This window comes from Argopecten irradians, unplaced genomic scaffold (genome assembly GCF_041381155.1).
Source record: "Argopecten irradians isolate NY unplaced genomic scaffold, Ai_NY scaffold_0249, whole genome shotgun sequence".
Taxonomy (NCBI): domain Eukaryota; kingdom Metazoa; phylum Mollusca; class Bivalvia; order Pectinida; family Pectinidae; genus Argopecten; species Argopecten irradians.
In genome coordinates, this window is record NW_027187716.1 from 38,218 (window position 1) to 63,269 (window position 25,052).

At 34.9% G+C, this 25,052-nt stretch overlaps 3 protein-coding genes across 5 annotated transcripts; 2 read left to right on the forward strand and 1 right to left on the reverse strand.

Annotated features, from left to right (window-relative positions):
* The first annotated feature begins 3,423 nt into the window (after positions 1 to 3,423).
* Positions 3,424 to 4,392, forward strand: LOC138312208 (uncharacterized). Its single transcript, XM_069253206.1, has one exon. It carries the CDS (start codon positions 3,424 to 3,426, stop codon positions 4,390 to 4,392), a length of 969 nt encoding a protein of 322 aa, XP_069109307.1.
* LOC138312207 (G2/M phase-specific E3 ubiquitin-protein ligase-like) lies at positions 3,520 to 18,754 on the forward strand. 3 transcript variants are annotated; one of them, XM_069253205.1, is made up of 11 exons: positions 3,520 to 3,649; positions 10,414 to 10,476; positions 11,822 to 11,878; positions 12,741 to 12,791; positions 12,968 to 13,048; positions 13,923 to 14,113; positions 14,969 to 15,184; positions 16,568 to 16,829; positions 17,388 to 17,542; positions 17,702 to 17,940; positions 18,161 to 18,754. In XM_069253205.1, exons 4-11 carry the CDS (start codon positions 12,774 to 12,776, stop codon positions 18,397 to 18,399), a joined length of 1,401 nt encoding a protein of 466 aa, XP_069109306.1. In that variant the 5' UTR covers positions 3,520 to 3,649; positions 10,414 to 10,476; positions 11,822 to 11,878; positions 12,741 to 12,773; the 3' UTR covers positions 18,400 to 18,754. The 3 variants fall into 3 exon arrangements, with proteins under 3 accessions (XP_069109306.1, XP_069109304.1, XP_069109305.1); XM_069253203.1 differs by lacking the exon at positions 3,520 to 3,649 and adding an exon at positions 8,401 to 8,536; XM_069253204.1 differs by lacking the exons at positions 3,520 to 3,649; positions 12,741 to 12,791 and adding an exon at positions 8,401 to 8,536.
* Positions 18,755 to 19,433: 679 nt separating this feature from the next.
* On the reverse strand, positions 19,434 to 23,781 carry LOC138312209 (uncharacterized). Its single transcript, XM_069253207.1, has 6 exons — positions 23,589 to 23,781; positions 22,915 to 23,012; positions 20,849 to 20,988; positions 20,561 to 20,673; positions 20,173 to 20,324; positions 19,434 to 19,649 (listed from the first exon to the last, which is right to left on the reverse strand). Exons 1-6 carry the CDS (start codon positions 23,735 to 23,737, stop codon positions 19,450 to 19,452), a joined length of 852 nt encoding a protein of 283 aa, XP_069109308.1. The 5' UTR covers positions 23,738 to 23,781; the 3' UTR covers positions 19,434 to 19,449.
* Positions 23,782 to 25,052: the final 1,271 nt, after the last annotated feature.

The window sequence follows — 25,052 nt, forward strand, 5'->3', positions numbered from 1 at the left end:
AAATTTATTCACTTCAAAGAAATAGTTACCTTCTTGGGTTATTTTATTTCTTTTTAGGGACTGATGTCGACAAAAAGAGGCAAAAAAGATACTAGACGTATACAATTCGGCTGGAAACATTTCCACAAAAAAATATATAAATTAGTGCAAGGAAATAGGGGAGGAGGGAAACTTGAGATAGATGTGACCAGATCTGCTACTTTAGCCGATGTGACCGATATGGCCGCACGAAGATATTTTCCTGGTGGACATAATGCATCATCAAATCTTTCCCTAAATCATTTAGAATACTTCCTTGCGACGTTCACAGGTAAAAGAGTAGAAGAAGGTATGAAGTCAGGTGAACATTCTTTCGGAGCGTTCATTGACGACCTAAAAACGAACCCTATACGTCTTTACCTGCATACAAAAGAAAAGGTTTGTACAATTTTATTTACCAGTTACAATTCTTGCAAAAATGTGTCAAATGGATTGTATCAGTTGCAACGCACGAATTGAAAGAATCAAAGTCATGTTGCATGATATGTACAATTTTCTATGGAATATCAAAAGAGATTTACATATTAGTACCTTAATCTAACAGAGTTTTACATATTAGTACCTTAATCTAACAGAGTTTTACATATTAGTACCTTAATCTAACAGAGTTTTACATATTAGTACCTTAATCTAACAGAGTTTTACATATTAGTACCTTAATCTAACAGAGTTTTACATATTAGTACCTTAATCTAACAGAGTTTTACATATTAGTACCTTAATCCAACAGATATTTACATATTAGTACCTTAATCTAACAGAGTTTTACATATTAGTACCTTAATCTAACAGAGTTTTACATATTAGTACCTTAATCTAACAGAGTTTTACATATTAGTACCTTAATCTAACAGAGTTTTACATATTAGTACCTTAATCTAACAGAGTTTTACATATTAGTACCTTAATCTAACAGAGTTTTACATATTAGTACCTTAATCTAACAGAGTTTTACATATTAGTACCTTAATCTAACAGAGTTTTACATATTAGTACCTTAATCTAACAGAGTTTTACATATTAGTACCTTAATCTAACAGAGTTTTACATATTAGTACCTTAATCTAACAGAGATTTACATATTAGTACCTTAATCTAACAGAGTTTTACATATTAGTACCTTAATCTAACAGAGTTTTACATATTAGTACCTTAATCTAACAGAGTTTTACATATTAGTACCTTAATCCAACAGATATTTACATATTAGTACCTTAATCTAACAGAGTTTTACATATTAGTACCTTAATCTAACAGAGATTTACATATTAGTACCTTAATCTAACAGAGATTTACATATTAGTACCTTAATCTAACAGAGATTTACATATTAGTACCTTAATCTAACAGAGATTTACATATTAGTACCTTAATCCAACAGATATTTACATATTAGTACCTTAATCTAACAGAGTTTTACATATTTTTACCTTAATCTAACAGAAATTTACATATTAGTACCTTAATCTAACAGAGTTTTACATATTAGTACCTTAATCCAACAGATATTTACATATTAGTACCTTAATCTAACAGAGTTTTACATATTAGTACCTTAATCTAACAGAGTTTTACATATTAGTACCTTAATCCAACAGATATTTACATATTAGTACCTTAATCTAACAGAGTTTTACATATTAGTACCTTAATCTAACAGAGTTTTACATATTAGTACCTTAATCTAACAGAGTTTTACATATTAGTACCTTAATCTAACAGAGTTTTACATATTAGTACCTTAATCTAACAGAGATTTACATATTAGTACCTTAATCTAACAGAGATTTACATATTAGTACCTTAATCTAACAGAGATTTACATATTAGTACCTTAATCTAACAGAGATTTACATATTAGTACCTTAATCCAACAGATATTTACATATTAGTACCTTAATCTAACAGAGTTTTACATATTTTTACCTTAATCTAACAGATATTTACATATTAGTACCTTAATCTAACAGAGTTTTGCATATTACTACCTTAATCCAACAGATATTTACATATTAGTACCTTAATCTAACAGAGTTTTACATATTTTTACCTTAATCTAACAGAGTTTTACATATTAGTACCTTAATCTAACAGAGTTTTACATATTAGTACCTTAATCTAACAGAGTTTTACATATTAGTACCTTAATCTAACAGAGTTTTACATATTAGTACCTTAATCTAACAGAGTTTTACATATTAGTACCTTAATCTAACAGAGTTTTACATATTAGTACCTTAATCCAACAGATATTTACATATTAGTACCTTAATCTAACAGAGTTTTACATATTTTTACCTTAATCTAACAGAGATTTACATATTAGTACCTTAATCTAACAGAGTTTTACATATTAGTACCTTAATAGCACTTATGGCAATAAACCATATAGTGCGGTTATCGGAGGGCACCTGCTGATTTGGTAGCGTGTTACCTAAACACAAATTATGTCAGAATTGCTGGAGAGTTATCCCCCCTTTTTAATTGAAGACATTTTGGTACAAGGACAGCTTTGAAAGAGGCTAAGTTTATGTGAAAAAATAATTGGGTTTGAACACTCAATTTCTTCAAGTTTTCGATGCATTTCTTTTGTTTGATACCTGATGTATGTTTTTGATCTGATTTCGGATTATTTTCTCAAACATATTCCGTTAGATGGGAATGGATTTATTTCCCTGTCACTGACTTCATATTCCGGCATGGCGCCGGCATTGTCGATAGTTTGGCCAAGTTAAAGTATATTTAAAAGTAAAGGCATTAATTGTTTTTTTGTTTTTTTTTTTGTTTTTGTGATACATAATGAATGCATCGAAATACTTTCATTATTTTGAATTCGTTTCATTATAGAATCTATCTTATGATATTCGACTCGGAATATTTTTGACGAGGCCGAACTTGGGTCGAGTTCTACTTTCTTGTCGATATCGCATATAAACATAGGCTAGCATTAATTTTGTATATAATGTGATCGGCTCACTTTAGACATTGAACATATAATTTTAATCGTTAATCTTGCACCTCTTTGGAGACGATTGCGATCGTATTGATTCACTTTACTCACTCGGGGCGAGATTCCCTGTTGGGACGAGTTTACCTAAGCGGTCATGACCTATATATTTCGGTCAAGTCGACGTCCCAATGTGAACCGTTTTCTGTACACGTACAGGAACGTTACGGTAAAATTTAACATTACTTGTAATTTTGTAATATGAGAGATTTTTTTTTTGATTTCACAATTACGAAGCAAAACAGTATTTTAGTACTTGTACAACATTATTACCTTATAATTATGGAAAATATTTTAAAGGTGTTCTACTCACACGTTTCGTTTTTTTCTTTATGCATGAATGCATACTTAGTAAGCCGTCCACTCCTATAGCTATCATGTATACTAGAGCGAAGAGACGAAAGAGGGCAGGAGGAGCAACAGTGCCTGTAGAAGCTGAGTCGGCGATGCCTAACCATAGGACAAATCCTGTAGAAGCTGAGTCGGCGATGCCTAACCATAGGACAAATACAGGACCTGCAGCCGGGAGTGGAACCGACCAATCTAGATCTACGCCACCTGAGCTACCGGTAGCAGCCCCACCTCCTGTATTACAAGACCAGGGTATGTCCTTTGGTGTAATGCCAACCCCTATTGCAAGCGTGAATAATATTTTAGGCTTGCATGTATCCGCTTCAGTGAAACTAAAGATTACTAATGGAGAGTATGTTGAACTCTCACAATTGTTGTCCAACTCAATGGGAGATTCACATCAGGCTCATAGAATATCTCTTGTTGATGGGGAGCTTCTTATCAAACCAAAAAACCAATACCCTAAGATTTCGGACATCAGTAAATGGACAGATGCATTTATTATATATATCAGCATCTATACAGCAGTACATCCAGAACAGTTGCATGGCTTGTTAAAATATATGCAGGTTGTTCGCCTGGGGGCTCTGAGATGTGGTGGCATGGACTGGATAAAATATGACGAGCAATACAGGTTAAGGAAAGCTCTCAATCCCCAAGGGGCATGGGGCATAATTGACAATGAATTATACCTGTTATATATGCAGCCACAGCGGGTCTCCCTATCTCAGACACAAACTCAAAATTCGAACACCTTAAAATGTTTTGACTACAATTATAAAGGAAATTGTACACGCCCTAACTGCAGCTACTCTCATAAATGTATCAAGTGTAGTGGGGGGCATGCTAGTATGAATTGTTTCAAAGGGAATTCCAACAACCCATACTCTTTTCGAAAAACAAACAATACAAAACACCAAAGACAGGGAAACAAGCAAGGATTGCAAACAGGTGTGGACATTGGGAAAGACACCAATAAAAATCACCACTCTTAGTCACTGGGTGGCTAAGTACCCACAGGCAGCAGTAGGGACACAGCTTCTCGAGGGTTTTAAAAACGGTTTTAGAATTCAATATCTAGGCCCTAGGATCCCTAGAGAATCCAGAAATTTGAAATCAGCCTCCTTATATCCAACACAAACTTACCAGAAAATAATGCAGGAAGTTGAATTAGGTAGAGTAGCAGGCCCTTTTGCAGAAAAACCAATGGCACAGTGGATGGGGTCCCCTATAGGCTTAGTTCCCAAAAAAGATGGAAAATGGCGGTTAATTACTCACCTGTCATGGCCTTCAGGTAATAGTATAAATAGTAATATTGATCCCGATACAGTTTCTGTCAAGTATTCGTCATTTGATAAAGTAGTTCAGATGATAGCAGAGTTGGGAAAAGGGACTTTGTTGGGTAAAATGGATATTAAATCTGCATTCCGTCTCCTTCCAATCCATCCGGCGGATTTTCCATTACTAGGATTTAAGTTTCAAGACATGTACTTTGTTGATAAGTGTTTACCTATGGGGTGCTCAGTTTCATGTAGTCTATTTGAAAAGTTTTCAACATTTATTGAATGGGTAGTCAAGGAGAAGTCTGGTGAGCAAAGTCTAGATCATTATTTGGATGATTTTATATTTGCTGGAAAGGAAAAATGTGATACTTGTGCTAGGCTCATGTCTGTTTTTCGAGAAACTTGCAATGAAATGGGTATACCCATAGCTGAGGAAAAATCCGAAGGTCCAACTACAGTTTTGGTGTTTTTGGGTCTTGAAATTGACACTATTAAAATGGTAGTCAGGGTACCTCGGGAGAAAGTTGTATTACTCAGGTCAGAAATTTTGAAAGTGTTGGATAAGGGTAAGAAAGTAAAATTACAGGAATTACAGTCTCTTGCTGGGATTATGTCTTTTTGTGCAAATGCTATACCAATAGCTAGGGCCTTTACACGGCGTGTGTTTGATGCAATGGCAGGCATACAAAAACCTTTTTATAAAGTAAGAATATCCGAGGAAATTAGAGCAGACTTAGAAATGTGGTTGTTATTTTTAAAAGATTTCAACGGGTCCTGTTACTTTGTGGAGAGTTCTTGGAGCAGTAGTGTGGATTTAGGTCTGTATACAGATAGTGCAGGGAACTGGGAATTAGGTTGTGGTGCCTGTTGGGGAAGTAATTGGATAGCTTTTAGGTGGCCAAGTGGTTGGCAGGGAAAATCCATCATGAGAGACATAACCTTTTTAGAATTGGTGCCAATAGTTTTGGCAGTTCAAGTTTGGTCTTCTGAGTTCAGGTCTAAGAAAATTAATTTTTATGTAGACAATATTAGCTTAGTAACTATATTAAACAACAAAACATCAAAGTCACAAAGGGTTATGTCTTTGTTGAGACCATTTTTAATTCACTGTATGCACAACAGCATTCATTTTAGGGCCACTCATGTAGCAGGGGCACGTAACTCTGCAGCAGATTCATTGTCTCGTTTTCAGTTTTCAAGGTTTCGAGAAATCCGGCCTTGGGCAAATCGGGAGCCAGCAAGGGTACCGGAAGGGTTCATGTCGACACTCTTGACAGTGAGGTCAACAGATTAATTCAGCTATCGGTTTCGAAAAACACATCTGGGTCATACACAGTGGCCATGAACAGTTTTCGACAGTTTCAGGAAGATTTGTCCTTAGATTTATCCTGGCCCCTCCCACACAACAAGTAATGAGATATATTGCCTATATGTCTGTTAAAGGCTACTCACACTCTACAGTGAAAACCTATTTGGCTGGTTTGAGTTTTAATTTCAAGCTAGGTGGTCATGAGGATCCTACTCAACAATTTATTGTTAAAAAACTGTTAGAGGGAATTAGGAGAGACAGCGATGAGGGTGGTGACACCAGATTACCCATAACAGTAGACCTTTTAGCTAGTATTATTAAGGTACTCCCCAGAATTTGTAGCTCTCAGTATGAGGTTGCATTGTTTAGTTGTGCATATTCATTAGCATTTTATGGTTTTTTCCGGGTAGGTGAAATCACAGTCAGTAGTAAAGACATGGCGTTCAGGGTTATCACATTTTCACAAGTGACACTTCAAGAAAATGCTGCTACAATACACCTATCTTCTTCAAAGACTGACCAATATAGCAAAGGTACTATCATCGAGCTGCCAAGTAACGATACCATTTATTGTCCAGTTGGTAACCTTCGCAGATATATGGCAGTTCGACCTAGGGTTCAGGGTCCATTACTATGTCATTTTGGTGGTAGAGTTTTAACAAGATATCAATTTTCTAGTATCCTTACAAAAGCATGCACTCTTTTAGGCTACAACAGTAGGTACTACAAAGCACATTCCTTCAGAATTGGTGCAACCACAACTGCATCCCTATGTAACATGTCTACTGAAGCTATTATGGAATGTGGCAGGTGGAAATCAAGTGCTTATAAGAGTTACATAAGAATACCGACTCGTAGATTAATTTCCAAACGCTAATTTGCGTTTTAAGAATTGTAGGTACACCTGGAAATGTTTGGATCCTAGGATCATCCATCATTAAACATGCCTTCATACACAGTCGAACATGCCCAGGAGGGGTTCACCTTGGGCTGTCTCGTATAGGATTGTCATTATGGTGGCAATTCAAAGGAGGTATGGTCATATCAGATGTCAGAAGGAAACTTAGACACATCAGAACTTTTGAAGATGACCCCCCTTCAATGCTAGTAATACACTGTGGGGGTAATGACATAGGTACCACAGGGGTAGGCCATATCCGGATTCAATTGAGGAATCTAATGGATTTTCTAATGTTGGAGTTCCCAGGGACATTGATAGTTTGGTCACATATTCTGCCCAGAAGAATTTGGAGGGGGGAGCAAAACCATGTCTCACTGGAAAAAGTTAGGAAGAGATGGAATAGTGCAATTTCATGTCATATAATTCGACATGGGGGAGCAGTTGTACATTACCCTGACTTGAAACTTGAAGAACAATTTTTTAATCAGGATGGCGTTCACCTCTCTCCTTTGGGGAATGATATGTTTCTCAACACCTTGCAAGGTGCATTGGAAAGCTTCCGAACGTCAAGTAATAAATTCTTTCCAAATAATTAAGTCAACTATGCTATGAATGATGAAGGATTTCTTGGTCACAGCATTGTACCGTGAAATGTTCGCCGTCTCAATTGGGTTTTCGTATGGCTGTGAACATGCCACCTTTGGTGCATGTTCTTTTGGCAGATTTCACGGTACAAACTATTGATTTATATTGACTGATTGATATCATATTGATTATATATGCTGTTTATATTGACGACTGACGTGAATCAGTTGATATCTGTTTCCCAGTATCACTGATCATTATTGTCATCTGATTGATTGATTGATTGATTGAATTTATTGTTTAATTGATTGAGAAGGGTTTCCCAGAATCAATCAATTTATTTGATTGATGGCTTGCCATTATGGTCTATTGATGGACCGGCGGCCATGTTAATTGGTGGATTACTGTTTCCCAGAATCTATCAATTAATTTGTGTTGAAATTTTGATTGAATTTGTTTGATGGCGTGCCATTATGGTCTATTGACAGACCGTGCCGCCAAATGTAGATATTAATTAAAGCTGTGACCAGAAATCCAAAAAATTTGAATTCTTTGTTGTCTGTGCATCTACTGATAATAGCACTTATGGCAATAAACCATATAGTGCGGTTATCGGAGGGCACCTGCTGATTTGGTAGCGTGTTACCTAAAAACAAATTATGTCAGAATTGCTGGAGAGTTATCCCCCCTTTTTAATTGAAGACATTTTGGTACAAGGACAGCTTTGAAAGAGGCTAAGTTTATGTGAAAAAATAATTGGGTTTGAACACTCAATTTCTTCACCCTCCCTAAAATCCCTCCCATTGTTTGTTTTCTGCTGTTGGTTTGTTTCTTTGTATTTCAGCCAGGATCGTCACAGCTCCTGGACCTTGCCAATGGTACAAGTCAAGTTTTAACGAAAGACTTTTCCATAACTGATTGGACTTTGTTTGAGTGGCAGAATGTTTTCTGCATTTTCCAATGGTTCAAGTCAAGTTTTAACGAAAGACTTTTCCACAACTCTTTGGACTTTGTTTGAGTGGCAGAATGTTCCTGCATTTTCTGACGTTGCAGATTTCACGGTACAAACTATTGATTTATATTGACTGATTGATATCATATTGATTATATATGCTGTTTATATTGACGACTGACGTGAATCAGTTGATATCTGTTTCCCAGTATCACTGATCATTATTGTCATCTGATTGATTGATTGATTGATTGAATTTATTGTTTAATTGATTGAGAAGGGTTTCCCAGAATCAATCAATTTATTTGATTGATGGCTTGCCATTATGGTCTATTGATGGACCGGCGGCCATGTTAATTGGTGGATTACTGTTTCCCAGAATCTATCAATTAATTTGTGTTGAAATTTTGATTGAATTTGTTTGATGGCGTGCCATTATGGTCTATTGACAGACCGTGCCGCCAAATGTAGATATTAATTAAAGCTGTGACCAGAAATCCAAAAAATTTGAATTCTTTGTTGTCTGTGCATCTACTGATAATCCAACATATATTTACATATTAGTACCTTAATCTAACAGAGTTTTACATATTTTTACCTGAATCTAACAGAGATTTACATATTAGTACCTTAATCTAACAGAGATTTACATATTAGTACCTTAATCTAACAGAGATTTACATATTAGTACCTTAATATAACAGAGTTTTACATATTAGTACCTTAATCTAACAGAGTTTTACATATTAGTACCTTAATCTAACAGAGTTTTACATATTAGTACCTTAATCTAACAGAGTTTTACATATTAGTACCTTAATCCAACAGATATTTACATATCAGTACCTTAATCTAACAGAGTTTTACATATTAGTACCTTAATCTAACAGAGTTTTACATATTAGTACCTTAATCTAACAGAGTTTTACATATTAGTACCTTAATCTAACAGAGTTTTACATATTAGTACCTTAATCTAACAGAGTTTTACATATTAGTACCTTAATCTAACAGAGTTTTACATATTAGTACCTTAATCTAACAGAGTTTTACATATTAGTACCTTAATCCAACAGATATTTACATATTAGTACCTTAATCTAACAGAGTTTTACATATTAGTACCTTAATCTAACAGAGTTTTACATATTAGTACCTTAATCTAACAGAGTTTTACTATTATTAAAGATTTACTATACTTAATCTAACAGAGTTTTACATATTAGTACCTTAATCTAACAGTAATATATACTTAATCTAACAGATTTACATTTAGTACCTTAATCTAACAGAGTTTTACATATTAGTACCTTAATCTAACAGAGTTTTACATATTAGTACCTTAATCTAACAGAGTTTTACATATTAGTACCTTAATCTAACAGAGTTTTACATATTAGTACCTTAATCTAACAGAGTTTTACATATTAGTACCTTAATCTAACAGAGTTTTACATATTAGTACCTTAATCTAACAGAGTTTTACATATTAGTACCTTAATCTAACAGATATTTACATATTAGTACCTTAATCTAACAGAGTTTTACATTTAGTATTATTTACATATTAGTACCTTAATCTAACAGAGTTTTACATATTAGTACCTTAATCAACAAAGTATATTAATACATATTAGTACCTTAATCTAACAGAGTTTTACATATTAGTACCTTAATCAAATTTACTTACTTATCAAGATTACATATTAGTACCTTAATCTAACAATTTACATATTAGTACCTTAATCTAACAGAGTTTTACATATTAGTACCTTAATCTAACAGAGATTTACATATTAGTACCTTAATCTAACAGAGTTTTACATATTAGTACCTTAATCTAACAGAGATTTACATATTAGTACCTTAATCTAACAGAGATTTACATATTAGTACCTTAATCTAACAGAGATTTACATATTAGTACCTTAATCTAACAGAGATTTACATAGTTGTAGCTAATTTCTAATACTTATAATATTCTAGAGCGATGGTAGCGACCAGGAGAATATCGATCAGAACATCGAAGAAAGTGATCATGAACAAACGGTAAGATGTTATATTTTGTACTAGAAATAATGAATCAAAATACTCAAAGTAGTATTCCAAGAAAACAGATACTGTATGTCCTGGAAAATTAAGCTTAATTGAAGGCTTTGCATATCTATCGATCAGCTGTCTAATGTCTGGTGACCGACTTTGATAACAATATATTAATATCAAGATTATTCAACTAATGTGTATGTTTTGTTTGACATTCTTCTTAATTAAAATTCCTACTTAAATTAAACAACTTCAAAATAAAGAAAGTATTAAAGTCTTATATTCATTAAAAATGAGTTTATGTCCTACACTCTTGACTCTTGTGTTGCACAGTTATGTATGTATAGTGAAACAATGCACACATGAGGGCAGCCGTATCAATAATCATTTTAAAACATTACTACACAGAAAAAGACAAACTCTAAATAGTTTACTTTTAACTCTGAGGTCTATAAGCCTTAGAAAGTAACTCCAATTTGTATTGTATTGTCATCCCTACATAAAATAAACAATTTTGAAATAAAGAAAACATTTAAGTCTTATATTCAATAAAAAGAAGGAACTTTTGTCCTACACCCTTGACTCATGCTGGACACTTATGTATGTAAAACCATGCACACATAAGGGCAGCCTTATCAATAATAATTTTAAAGCATTATTATAATGTACACAGAAAGTAGCTCTGAACTGTTTACTTTTTAACTCTGAGGTCTATAAGTCTTATATAGTAATTCCAATTTGTATTATCATTAATAGTTTATGTACGTTAGACAAAGGCGTCACAACCAGATGTAGATTGTATATACATGTATACACATGTAGACACTGTGCAGTCAGGGAGTATGTGTGTGTATATTCTACAGAGGCTGTGTGAATTCCACCAATCATAAGGCAAGCATCCCATGACTGCATACTGCAGAAAAGGGAATGCAACGTTTTGATAGGTCAAAAGGAATATTATTCTATAATTAGGGATTTTATGAATGGAAGTTTATAAATGGAATGGTTTAAGAGGTCACCACTAGATGTCATTGTAGAGCAAGTCCTACAAAGTCCTACACATCATGGTAAACCGGATAGCAGTAATACAAACGCGTTGTATTAAAAACTATTGTTTACCTTTCATTGACAAACCAAGACAATTAATGTTGAAACGAGAATATGATAAAAATTAATGACAAAGTAACTGTTCTCGTATACCACATAAGCAGTCTGCACAAACATTGTAATATTTCTGTGGGCTAAGATGTTTTGTTATCATTTCATAACATTAGCACTCGACGGCATTTGCTTTGTTGGTTTTATTGGCTAATAATTATTTAATTTCGATATCATTTTATCTTCTACCAAGGCAAATCCCGAGGAAGTCGAAGAAACCGACACCCCATCTATCGTATTTCGTCGTGTGGTAAGACTCCACCAATTCAATATAGTGAAACGAGTAATGAATTGTACTATTATTGTGATACTATGGCTCAACAATCATGTCGCAAGAATTGATATCATTTCAAATGTTTTGTTTGACTAATTTTAAGGTATACTGATCACATCTTTATGGAACAAACCCTGCACCTCTTTTACTCTCCTAATCCTTTGTGACTAAGCATAGACATGAATTGTCATTTGTCACTACAAGAAATTTACATCAATAGTATTAGATGGGGTTGTGTAGGCAAAACATTTGAAAAAAAATGGTAAGGTAATACAAAGGTGGATTTAAGTATGTATTATGGTGGCTGATATCGGCCATGTTGCACTGTCGCATTGGCGACTCCACCAAGCAAAGAGCGACAGCGCGATCATGCGACAATATTACGCGACAGGGCGACAACAAATTCTGTCGCATTGGCGGGGTAATTTTGTCGCATTGGTGGGGTGATTTTGTCGCACTGTCGCTCCGTCTCTTGTAAGTTACTGTTGACATGCGCAGCTTGATACCATTTGATGGACCGTCATTTTCTGAAGAGAGGTGAATATAGAGTCTAGGTATTATAAATGTATTTTGTAGGTTCCATACCACTTCCACGGCTTATTGTGGTTTACCCGACTAATTGTTTATAAATTGCGAAAAATATTTATAAGTGAACTTCAACATTTATAAGTGAATTTATGAAGCGTAGTTTGATGGCCAATAGTTTAATGAGGAAAGTGTCAATTTGTTTGTTTTTAGAATAATTATATTGTAACCATGGATGAAATTCTCGATAGTCTAGGATTGTCATCCGTGAAGGAAAAAATTCAATTTGGCATGTGTAAACCATTTTTGTCAGGTAAATGATGAAACAGGACATGCCGAGGAAGACATGCCAATTGAGGAACAGGTAATTAATAAATAAAAAAAATATTATTTTGATACAGACAATACTGAGTCAAATATTGCTATTTTATTGAGATTTTGCAATATATTTTTGTGCATTTTAAAATTTAATACGATTGGTGTGTCAAACTTGATTAATTGAAATATACTTGTTGTAAAACATGTTTATTGCTTTAAAAGTCCAGACCACAGGAATCTGATGACTTTGATGAAACTGACACACCGACTATCTGCTTTAGACGACAGCCTCACGTTCCTCGGGTGAGATTTTACGTATTTTCCATTTACTTTTGCGAAATGATTTCAATGAGTGTTTTGTATGAAAAAACATCAATTTTCTATCTGAATAATATCGATAAGATAGACTAAGTATCTCTTACCACTTGGTAGTAAGTATTCAGTATATAATTCATGGTCATCTATCACCCTCGCATAAAAGGTACAGCTCTTCCAAAAAAATGTCAATAAAAAACAATATTGTAACGGTTTTAAAATTACATTTGATCAGAATCATGTTGTGGGTTGAACTTTTGTCTGTACCGTGCGGTAGATTAGATGTTGATTAAGCATGTTCATCCTTGGTTTATAGAGTTAATTAATGTTATAGCACAAATATGTGTATACCATTTTCTTTCATACCTACGGGTGTAATACTGGCTGGTCTAGGGCAATAAACTCATGTCGCCTGAGGTTGTATTGCATGGCTAGATGTACCCATGCAATAAAGCCTCGTGACGTCACGGCATCAACAAAATCTCTTTTTCCTCGGCAAAATTTTAACATTTTTTCGCAAGTATGACTGGATTAACTATAAAAGATGCAAACAACAGAATTTGTGTTGAAAATATCGCGTAATTTTTCTTTCATGTATGGAAAATTGACTTCCAGTCGCGGATTTCTTCGAATTTATTTCAAAATGGCGGGATATTATAGTAGTAAAATTGCAATAAAACGTCGAGGTATGAAAGAAAAATACTCTTTCATAAGTGGATATGAAGGATAGGGATATTCTACCCTTGGGATCACAAAATGTTGCAAAACCCTCGGCAAGCCTCGGGTTTTTCTACATTTTGTGACCCTCGGGTAGAATATCCCTATCCTTCATATCTACATATGAAAGAGTCTTATAATACAGAATAGGCTGACATTACAACGTCGTCGACTGCCGCCAATAGAAGGAACATCTACAGACACGGAAGAATTGCAACGTCGTCGACTGCCGCCGATAGAAGGAACATCTACAGACATGGAAGAATTACCAGACCTAGAACTACAAAACGTAGCTGATCCGGTTACATTAAATACAGACCAGACAGATGTAGGGCCGTAAGTAATTCTTATGAAGTATCAAGTTAAAGCTATGATGAAATAAATCAAATTAATTTAATGCATTTGATATTGTTTTCACGAGTGTGTGATTGGTTAGTTAAAATCATAACTTATACTGTTGGTAGAGTAAGGGTGCGTTATTTCGCACACCTGACATTTTTTTCGATTTTCAAAATGGCAGAAAGATGCATTTCATTTCATTTTTTTTCATTTTTTCATTTGTATTTCAGATGTAACATTTCGTGATAAGTTTCTTCTGAACAACGATATCGGAATTATACGGCCTTAGTTAAGACGATTATTCGAAAATAAAACTTTTGATTTAAAATCATTCTTGATGTTAAATAGCTGACTGACGTACAAGTATGTGGAGAAATCATCCCTTTCTGGGAATATAAATAAAACCGTATGGATATCCGTCAAGTAAAGCTGAAACTAGATATTTTCTGCTAACACTCTTTGATGTCATTTCTACGATCGGCAGATGTACCTCTGTATGTGCTTAGGGGTTTTAAATATACTCTTAAATAGTTAAATACAGGAGAATAACTTTGATATGTTACAAAAGTTCAGTAATGCTAAGATGGCCTGAGTACAATCCTCTATAATTACACCGACTTTGGTTGAAATCCGTTAATATGTGAGATCAGAAAGAAATTCAAAAAAAAAAATATAAATACATAGAATATATAGGGCAAAAATAACAATTACGAATACTTTAGCACCTAGCTGTATCTCGACCGACTAACGACTGTGATTCATTCATCGGTGAGGTATAATGGTAAGTGATATATCATCATTTAAATTATATGTTAATATTCTAAATATTTAATACTTTGTTTTCAATTTTAGGGAAGAATTGACCTTGACCGGTATTCTTAAGTGGTGGGTCAATAAAACAATTATACCCGGAGAGGAATCAATGATACTTGTCTCCAGAGAAAACATACTAAAGTCTACCCTTCGTTTTGTCCGGAGAGATAATTTCAATTTTTGCAGAAAATTCAAAGTCGCATTCAGTGGAGAGGAAGGGGAAGATTTAGGAGGTCCGAAACGAGAGTTTTTACGGTAATTGCTTTTTTTGATCAAACTCAAAATATATAGCGATATTAGAACTTTTGTTAATATATCCTTTGCAGATGGATAAGTTGTTAAAGGTAGGTTTCGCCCAATGAAATATAAAGTTTACGAAATTTATCCTGTTCATAGATATAATCTTCAGATCATTTTCGATGCATACAGCGAACAATATGGGTGGTCAATTGCTTAGCTTGACCACGAAAATACTCCTCTAAAAATAGAGCGAAGTCAAGCTTTACATAAACAATGACGTATTTTTTTCCCAAAACGAAGCCACATTCACAAACCGAACCATGCAAAAAAAGTGACAGTCTTGCCACGGCATGTTCAGTTAAAAAACAACAACAACAAATCGGAGTACGTTGGATTGTTTATACCCTACATGTCATATAATCTATAACACTTCAAGTTACTGACATACGCTCGCTAGCTTAGTACATCAAACGTATGTGCGCTGGCATGTGTGTTGAAATTTAACTCACCACGTGCAACACGACCCAACAGAATTCGGGCGAGTTCCGCTTGAGATGCAGCTTCTGTTTCTTCTATTGCTACATGCCATCTTTGCGCTTCATTCCCTAGAGATATCCTAGGATGCTATCGATTCCATTCTAATATCCTACTCTTTGATGCCGATTCTGATACATGTTTTTTCTCACACGCTTTCGTTCAGCCATTTTGTTTACTTTTAGGGCGTAACAATGCGCATGCGTGAAACTTTGACAACACAATCCATCGCAGCTTCATTTGCATACAATCCTGTCAGCCTGACGATCGTAATAAATCAAGGATTTCCTTTAATTTTGTATTCAAGACGCATTTGTTCAATCTCATACGCATTAAGAAATTAAATTGAGGTATTTCTAACTTGTTTTTTCACCTTTTCTTCCGTTTATCGGATTTTACAAAAAAATACATATTTGGTTGGGCAAACCTACCTTTAAAGAGAACAACCAACTAAATAATTTTACATAGACCACAGTGTTAAAGTTTGTTAAAGTTTTGTAATGCATTATTAAAACAAAGGAATATTCCTAAAATCCTGAAATTCTAATGTTTTTACTTATTCATTATCAAAATTGATATTTTGGACCTCAATCTCCATCTGAATTTCCAAATTCATATCATGGTTATCTAGGAATAATTACCTGTTGGAAAACATTTTTACTTTTGAAATTCATAATTATCCAGCCAATCAGCGGTCGGATTAAAATTCTATCTTGGGTTCAATCTTGTCTACACAGGGGCCATTTCGAAGGTCTTTTTGCATTAAGTTGGTTGTTCCCTTAAAGGAGAGTCGAAACCGTAGTAATCATAAGTATATTGAAACTTAGGGATACTCATTTATTATGGACATATTTGTATTTGTAGACTCCTAATGAAAGACGTCGTCAACGACTGTTTTCATGGTCATGGCGAAAATATGTTTTTTCAACACGACCTTGACAAACTATCCAAGAATAGCTTTGAAATAGCTGGTAGTCTGGTGGCGTTTAGCCTATTACATGGAGGGCCGGGAATCCCCGTCCTAAATGAACCCCTTTTCAATCTTCTCGTCACTGGTGACTGTGAAAACCTTCCAAAAGTTGACGAGTGTATACTTGATGCCGATCAGAGGCAGAATATCCAGACGGTAAACAATGATACACTGAGAACTTGCTGTATTATAATCATATGTCACACTTATGATCATGACAAATGGTTGTGTATATTTTTGGTGGTTTTGTTTTTTCTCTACACAATAGCATTAGAAGCTATGTTTTTAGACAACCATTTACAACAAAACACATAACACATTGTAATTAACATTCGTAAGTTAAATTATTCATATTTGCTTAAAGTTTAAACAAATAACAGGTACACTATCGTTTTTATACTGTAAATTAAGGCGAATGTTGTGACAGTTATATCAATGGATACTCATCTCCTTTGACAACATTTAAGAAATTTGATTGTAATCATTTTATTTTTACTAATTAGAAGTTGATGTGCTTTCCTGTAATTAAACACACATCCTCATGAACACATTCTGGTTACGTGATGAAGGATCATCCATTGAAAACACTGCTTTCGTGTAATTGTGGTTCTTTAAATGCACAGGCATAATACTTATTTTTTTTCTTTAATTAAAATAGATGTTATATAAGTGTAAAAACAAACGCTTTATTATCAATAAAGTTTCTTTTCTCAGATAATGCAGGCTTCTGATCAGGCGACATATTCAGAAGCGATTGGAAAGATTTCCGAATGGGCAGTGGAGAATGGTCTATCAGTGCACAACTTTAGGAGTTTCGAAGATAAGACGCGCCTGATAGAAATCTTGATAAAAAATGAGATATTCTACAAGTACGTTCCTTCGCATTCTTAAAAACATTTTGGTCAGTTTCAGCGAAAATGTCAATAGCATTTGTTACATGCGTTTCCCTTCATATCCGAGATATGTATTACACATTATTACGATATTCATAAATACTCATCTAGATTTATAACATTTATATTTTTCAGTGTCAACAGTGAAATGGAACAGTTTAAAAGAGGACTGAATAAAGTTGGATTGTTCCTTACAACTGTACAGATGGCACCAGAGACGTTGAAAAGTCTCTTCGTCTTTGCAGAAGAACCGCTGTCATTTGTCAAACTAAGACAGATGTACAGAATAAATTACAGTCCAGAAGGCTCCAATGACCGCAGACAAGAGAACACTGCAGTCTATTGTTTGGAGGCATTCCTTGCTGATACCGAAGGTAAAACCTACACACATACTTCATACTTGGCAATATCATTCATATTATTTGACTGCAAGAAATACAGGTACAATGTAAGATGTAACAGATTTGACATGTTCTCTGTAAAATACATATATGTGGGGAATCAACGTTATTGTATGCAAATGTACTCTAGACAGAGAACTTTGTTTTATTACAAGTGTTATGCTCCATATTTTTCTCGCATTTTCTTCTCAAGGAGGAACCACTGGAGTAACCTTTCAAGACATTCTATCCTTCTGGACAGGAGCAATAGCACCACCGCCTCTGGGATTAACCAAGAAACTGGAAGTTGATTTTGGTCCTATAAAACGGTTGCCATCGGCACACACCTGTGGTCTTATCCTTAACCTGTGGAGAGGATACTCAGATCCTGATGACTTTGCTCGGGATATGGTCAAGTCGGTGACCTGGGGGGGTGGGTTTCATTTGGTTTAGAAGCAAATACGACATTGTATGCGATACACAGTGGCACGATTGATGTCATATAGTCAATATCAGGATCGTTTACATATAGTATTACATGTAGGAATGTTTTTACATTGTCAACCATACCGAATGTACCTTTCATTATTTACCAAGATTTGCGTATGCATTTACAGGTACTTAAGGGTGTTTTCCCCGAATTTGTTTTACTACGAAAAGCTCACACTTGTTAGATTTATATTTTCAATTGTCCGTTTTTGGAGGTTTTGTTCATCGTTGTACGACACATCATATAGCTTTATGCACATGGTATCCAACGAACGTCCAAACAGATGTTTATCCTAGTCTACCATCAAAATATACCATTTTATCATGAGGATATGTGCTATATTATAATAATTTAGTTCTGGAGATATAGAAATATCCCCTTGTCATCTTCAGCATTTGCTTTCTTAATTGATGGTAGGTTTCCATTAATGATATGAATCTTTTTAGTTACGACAACCTGATTCAACAATATCATACATTTCTTTTCTATTGAAGATGTTCGTCGTGTTGACCATTGTAAGGAATATGTTATTCCATGTGATCTATATTTTAACGATGCATGTCAACTTATCTTAATTCTATGGATGCACAGGTAATCACCTAGCAGTGCACGATGCATGTTATTACATGTTTACGTTAATATACGATTGTATTTCTCGTCAATAAATCCTGGAAAGTATTCAGGTGCAGTGAGCATATTAGAACGTTACATTTACATTCAGATCATGTTCAATTTACAAGATAATACATACTAGAACCTATACCCTTCGGGGTACAAACTAATTTCTGGTCATTGTGCATTTATTCTGCTAAAGAAAATTTTATTCACTAGTTGGAATGACCATTTTCCTCTTTAGTTTCTCTTTAAACGGCTTTAAAATATGTCACCTGATTTTACAAAATGGCAAAGTGACAAATTTGATATTAATTTCACGAGACAATAAAAAATCAACAAAGCCAAAATAGATTAGTTTCTTTTTTAATCCAAGATTCACATTTTTTGTTTCTCTGCTCTTAAAAATGACCTGCTAACTTTTCAAACAAGCTCAATGCTTCCTCAATGGTTGAAGGACGACGAAGGTTCATGTCGGACATGTGGGTGGATAACAACCTATGTACATCTTCCCGGCAGCCCAGAGAGAAGGGAACCTGGCATTGCTGTTGAATAGCCTCTATGTCAGTTTGGTCGACGCTCATTTTGTAGTCGAATGTACCTTTAAAGAATACAGAAATGAAAAGTACTATTTTATCACTAAAATAGATGATCAGAGGTTCTTGACAGATATTTTTGACCACAGTATACAAATTTCATTAGCTATCCGACATTGTCATCTTTATTTCCACTCTTCATATTCGTTACATCATATCCCAGCAAATAAAGAATGACGTTTTAGTCCAGTTAATGCCAATACAATAGAACACCACAGTGAATATACACGACGTTTAATTGGTTCTGTATTGCATAAATAATAATAAACTCCAGTTTGATAAACATGATAATCAACAGTCATATGTTGGGGAACATCTATATCCCTTAAACAAAAATAGTTGTAACAAGTATGTTTTACAGATGAAAAGACAAAACACCACGCAAAAAAATTAATTCGAACTGATTATTTTATGGTGTTGGACTAAAAGGTCGAACAATATACTCGTATCGTTGTTAGATATAATTTATTCCTAAAGCTGATCAAAATACTGAATATATTAGGCCTGAGTTGCAACGATGATTATTACCGTACAAACTTGGCATATAAAACATTATGTCCGGTTTGCCACATGGAACACTAATGTTGTCGTTTCGGCTGATCTGGTGTTGATTCCATTCCATCCTGACCCTATCTAGTTCTTTCTGTAGAATATCCATAAAACAAAACCGCGCACATTCCCTGTAAATTCAAAACAAAGATAATGAAGGAATGGAACACTGGTCGTACTTATCAGACGGTAGCATTACAAACCGAAACATAAGCAATGTCCTTTATACCGTGGCATTATACTGGTGCTTTTAATTGTTTAGCTTAAGTATCACCTTTTATTTTGTTAAGGTAATGAAAATATTGTTTTCTGTATGAACACATTGATTTAATGCATTTAAGATAAAAATGTAGAGCGACAGACTTACAAGTGGAGCTCGTTGCTTGTTGACAGATGACCGGTCATCTCCAGATTTAAGAACAAGTCCATCCAGTACTGACATCCACCCTGCCTAGCCCATCGCCACCATCTCTCTATCCGCTAAAATTCACAATCATTTCATCGTCGATCATTTCAACCCAAACTCGAACCTAACATACTATGTCCACTAAATCAAGGGAAATAAACAGATGGAAAATGCTACATTTATTGATCCATTACAAAGGGATTTGGTCGAATTCATATACAGATTAATAGTATCCCTATTAAAACTTACTTGGTTAGAATAAGAAGAGCCGATAATTACACTTTTCTCAGCAGACATGTCATCTGCGTCCTCCCAACGAAACGACTTTTGGATGTCCTCAATAACTACATTTTCTGTGCCAGCATCCATTCTGACACACCTCGGAACTCCTGTAATTCGTAACACGTATAATGTAGCCTTAGTGTTTCCCACAGGAAAAAAAAGGGCATGGTGCTTGGTTTTGAAAAAGGCACCTTGACCGCGATAAATAACCATCAGAGGGGCACAAAGGTTATATTGACAACTTCCAATACAATGGGAAATCTTTAAAACTGTCTTGTTGTTTATTTAATTCTGGTTCTGTTGCTAAGTAATATCAGGACATCTATTTAATTATTCTGAGTGAAAAAAATGATTTTGAAAATTGTAATCTGCAGATCATATGATCATGACTATAATTGATTCACAATAAAGATCTAAATTTCATTTATATTAATTAAAAGAATGGGAAAATTCAAAATGTATTCCTTTATTTCAATCCAATTACCTTTATTTTAATATATATCTTTATTTAAATATTAAAAATACTGTATTGATTTGAATAAGATAACATGTTTCATAATAATGGACAATTAATTAAAATAATGTTCTAAATTTACAAGCACTAAATTAAGAAAATACAGATAAGTGTTAGAGTAGTATGCAAAATATTTCAATTTAATCTGATAGAGAAAAAAGTTGATTTCTTTTTAATTTGATTTATTTTAATTACTTTGCTATTAATAATTTTATTATTATTAAGATATCTTTTCTAAAAATAAATTCACACCGAAATTCTAAAAAAAATAATACCGTTTTCATTTTTAAAAACGTGAATATTAGTAAAATCCTGAAATTCAATACCTCCGGATCTACTATTACAATACACCCAAAATGGCGGCCATTACGATTGCAAATCTTGTGACATCCATCCGATATAGATAGGCCTATTTAACATTAAAAACGTGAGTAAATCATTTACAGTTGTAAGCAGTATTTGTTTTTGAAGTAATGCTCACTAGCTGTAGTCATAAAACTTATTGAAAGGCCAGCTGATTGTTTTCTAGGCTGCCGATCGGCTGCTTGACTTCAGCTTACGTAATACACAGACCTGAAAGTGACACCACAAGCCAAGGTGGAAATAGCCCAAGGCTGCTAATTAGGGCCACTGGGGTGTTGGTCAGAGGGTCAGGGAGTGGTCGCACTTCTTTTGTTTACTTAATTATCAAGCCACTACCTGGTATTTTGGTAGTTTAGTAGAAGTGTACTGGGGACAAACAGGGCACGGCGTTATGTCATAGGGGCATGGCGTCAGGTAAAAAGGGCACGGCGCGGCGCCATGCTAATCGGGGCTGTGGGAAACACTAAGCCTTATATTACATTTACAGATGTGTGACATTTTATAAAACAAGAGACTGATGTGGTAGGTTTTGTACGTGTTTTAAACGTCGGTCGACTCAGGACTCGAAAGTCTTGTATTCAAATCTAAATATGAGAAATAAAAGCAGAACATGTGTAAGGAAATGGTGAATTTTCTAAAAAATATGCACATTAAAAAGGCTCCGATGGCCTTACGACCGATGTGCAGCTGTTTATGGAAACAATAGTCATCAAACAGGTACGTTTATTAAATTTGTACACACATCATGATATCACTAGCAACATAGACTGAAACATATATCGAGGGACATACCTTAATTTTAATTCACCCACAAGTCTGATGTTCATGGCACTAAGTTTGCAAACATATTGTACAGTTTCGGACCAAACTGCGATGTATTTCATTATTACTCATCAAAATAGATTTACGAAGCAAAACCAAAATGATGAAAGCGCGCCGGGTTTTCAAAACTAAAGTGAACTTGTAATGCGGCTATGAATCTAATAGCCAAGTGTATAAATTGTACTGTAGTACGTTTTGTGAAGTTGGCAACTTCATAACTCCTCGCCATTTTTAGTGTGTTCTACTAACGTTTGCATTTTGCTGATCATATTAAGTAGAGTTTTATGTAAGTCCGTTTTATCTTGATATGGTAAACGTAAATTTGTAAATTTACCTTTTATTTCTTTCATATAATCCAGGAAATAAGAAGCAACAACTTGTGGATTATTGTTTGTTCTTGCGACCATAAGCCAAAGGACTCGACGTGAATATCTGAAAAATATACGAATATGAATTATTGAAATTCCCCCAATAATATTTCATTACAATAAATGAAATTAATTCATCATTGTTTTTTTACGTTGCATTCTTATTGAATGGTAAATACATCACTTTCAATTTGCCTGTGTCAGATTGCTTTGAATGTGATTTTCCATCGTTGACTAACGCTAATTTGATTATGGCTATACATCTTACTATCGTATCTGCAATCTGTAAAAATAACACCCTCTTCCCGAATACAAGTAATTAGTTTGGTTGTCTATTATGCACACGGTTACTGTTTTGTTTTGGGTAGGTATATTAAGTAAAGGTAAAAGGAAGTCTCTCAATGACCTTTAGTTAGTAACCTTCGTTTTATTGGAGTGTCAAAATTAAGCAAACCAAGATGGAGAAATAGCTTTCAAATCTGTAAAACTAAAACATGCATTAATATTAAATGTAGTTACTGTTACATTTGCAATGGTACATTAAACTTTATATTCAAAATAGACGAAAATTGCTGAATCTTTTTGTATCGTGCAATAACAACACGTTTGAACGGATATAAAAGGTATGCATTTTACTTACCCACACATTGCCCCATGGATAGCAAATCCGAATCGTTTGAGTTTGTCATATCCATCGACATGTATAAGAAAATTTGGACCTTTACTAGTATATATTCTCCTTGTAAGATTTTGTCGCCGTCGTCTTTCAACTCCCTCTGAATCAAGCATTCTCAAGAGATTACAGACTACAGACCTAAAACACGAAGCAAGCACATCATATTTAGAATGATGATGATACCACAATTCACACAAGAAAAAAATTCATAATTTATAATTTGACCAGGCGTCTTATTGTACTTTCCTAGTATGATTTATTTTCCTGATCTCGCCTTATATGGTGTATGTATATATACAAATAATCATACGCTCTCCATGAAAGCTGGGTCCACGTCCCGAGACTGGGTGCACTGGTCTCTCGCGTATGCACACCACTTTTGGGGGTGTGATGTGCGTCCGCGTGATATCAGTGTAGCTGAAGGCTTTCACAGTAGCTCCAATTTGAGCCAACCTGTTTGCCGTGGGTTGCATCTCGTATCCGGGGGAAGAAGGTCCTGGTGGTTGAATAGGTTTTGCTCTTTTTTCTTCCTTTTTTTACTGCTACACACTACTTTGGCTTCAGACTCCGGTTAGACGAGAGGTAATATGGGCCCTGTATTATCAATCGGCTGGTCATGCCGAGCCCTTGGTTCGTAGATTTCCAAGAAGGCGGTGGCTTAGGGTCAATCGTGAGTTTAATTTGGATTGTCTTGATTCTGATCGAGCTTGTGGGTGTACAATCTTACGAGCGTGCTGTCGCAAGCTTGATTTGAATTATGTTCGTTCGAAATATCCTTCCGAGTATACTATCTGTGTAACCCTGGCACTTTGACACTGGATATCCATGTCATCATGAGTGTCCCCCTGTTGGGCTCCGAGGTGGGTGGGGGCACAGCTAGCGAATAGTATAAACTCTTAAAGATGGCTTCCCAAAACAAACAAAATGAACTACATCAAAAAACTCCCCAAAAGGAATCAACCACAAATCAACAAACAAAAAGCGGTACAACAAACACATTCCCACAGTTTCTGGTCATGTCCTCTACACAGAGCGGCAAGACCACTGCAGGTTTATCACCCTTAATATTGCGAAAGGGCATCAAAGGCATTGCCGGCGATGTCAAATCTGTTAAGCCTTTGGGATCGGGTGATCTCCTAATAGAGGTTTTCCGAAAGCAACAAGCGGAGAACCTCCTTGGAACCACCAGTTTTGCCGGCCTCACTGTGTGTGTAAAACCACACTCATCATTGAATTGCAGCAAGGGGGTAATCAGGTGCCCAGCCTTGCGCAATGACAATGAGGCTGACATACTGTCATACTTCCAAGAGGAGTGCATTCCGGTCACGTACGTGAAAAGAATCATGACCAGAAAGAGTGGGAACTTGGTCCCAACACACACTTTCATATTGACGTTCGCAACACCAACGTTACCGCAGAGCGTAACTG

Excerpts from the sequence above, each read along its gene's own strand:
- LOC138312208 (XM_069253206.1), top strand. The coding sequence starts at position 3,424 with ATGTATACTAGAGCGAAGAGACGAAAGAGGGCAGGAGGAGCAACAGTG.
- LOC138312207 (XM_069253203.1), top strand. The coding sequence starts at position 8,417 with ATGTTTTCTGCATTTTCCAATGGTTCAAGTCAAGTTTTAACGAAAGAC. Across the intron at positions 15,185-16,567 it reads CCGAAACGAGAGTTTTTACG|ACTCCTAATGAAAGACGTCG; the intron begins GTAATTGCTTTT and ends TTGTATTTGTAG. Across the intron at positions 17,543-17,701 it reads AAAAATGAGATATTCTACAA|TGTCAACAGTGAAATGGAAC; the intron begins GTACGTTCCTTC and ends TATATTTTTCAG.
- LOC138312209 (XM_069253207.1), bottom strand. The coding sequence starts at position 23,737 with ATGCTTGATTCAGAGGGAGTTGAAAGACGACGGCGACAAAATCTTACA. Across the intron at positions 20,325-20,560 it reads ACAAGCAACGAGCTCCACTT|GGAATGTGCGCGGTTTTGTT; the intron begins GTAAGTCTGTCG and ends TTGAATTTACAG. Across the intron at positions 19,650-20,172 it reads TTATATGCCAAGTTTGTACG|GTACATTCGACTACAAAATG; the intron begins GTAATAATCATC and ends TATTCTTTAAAG.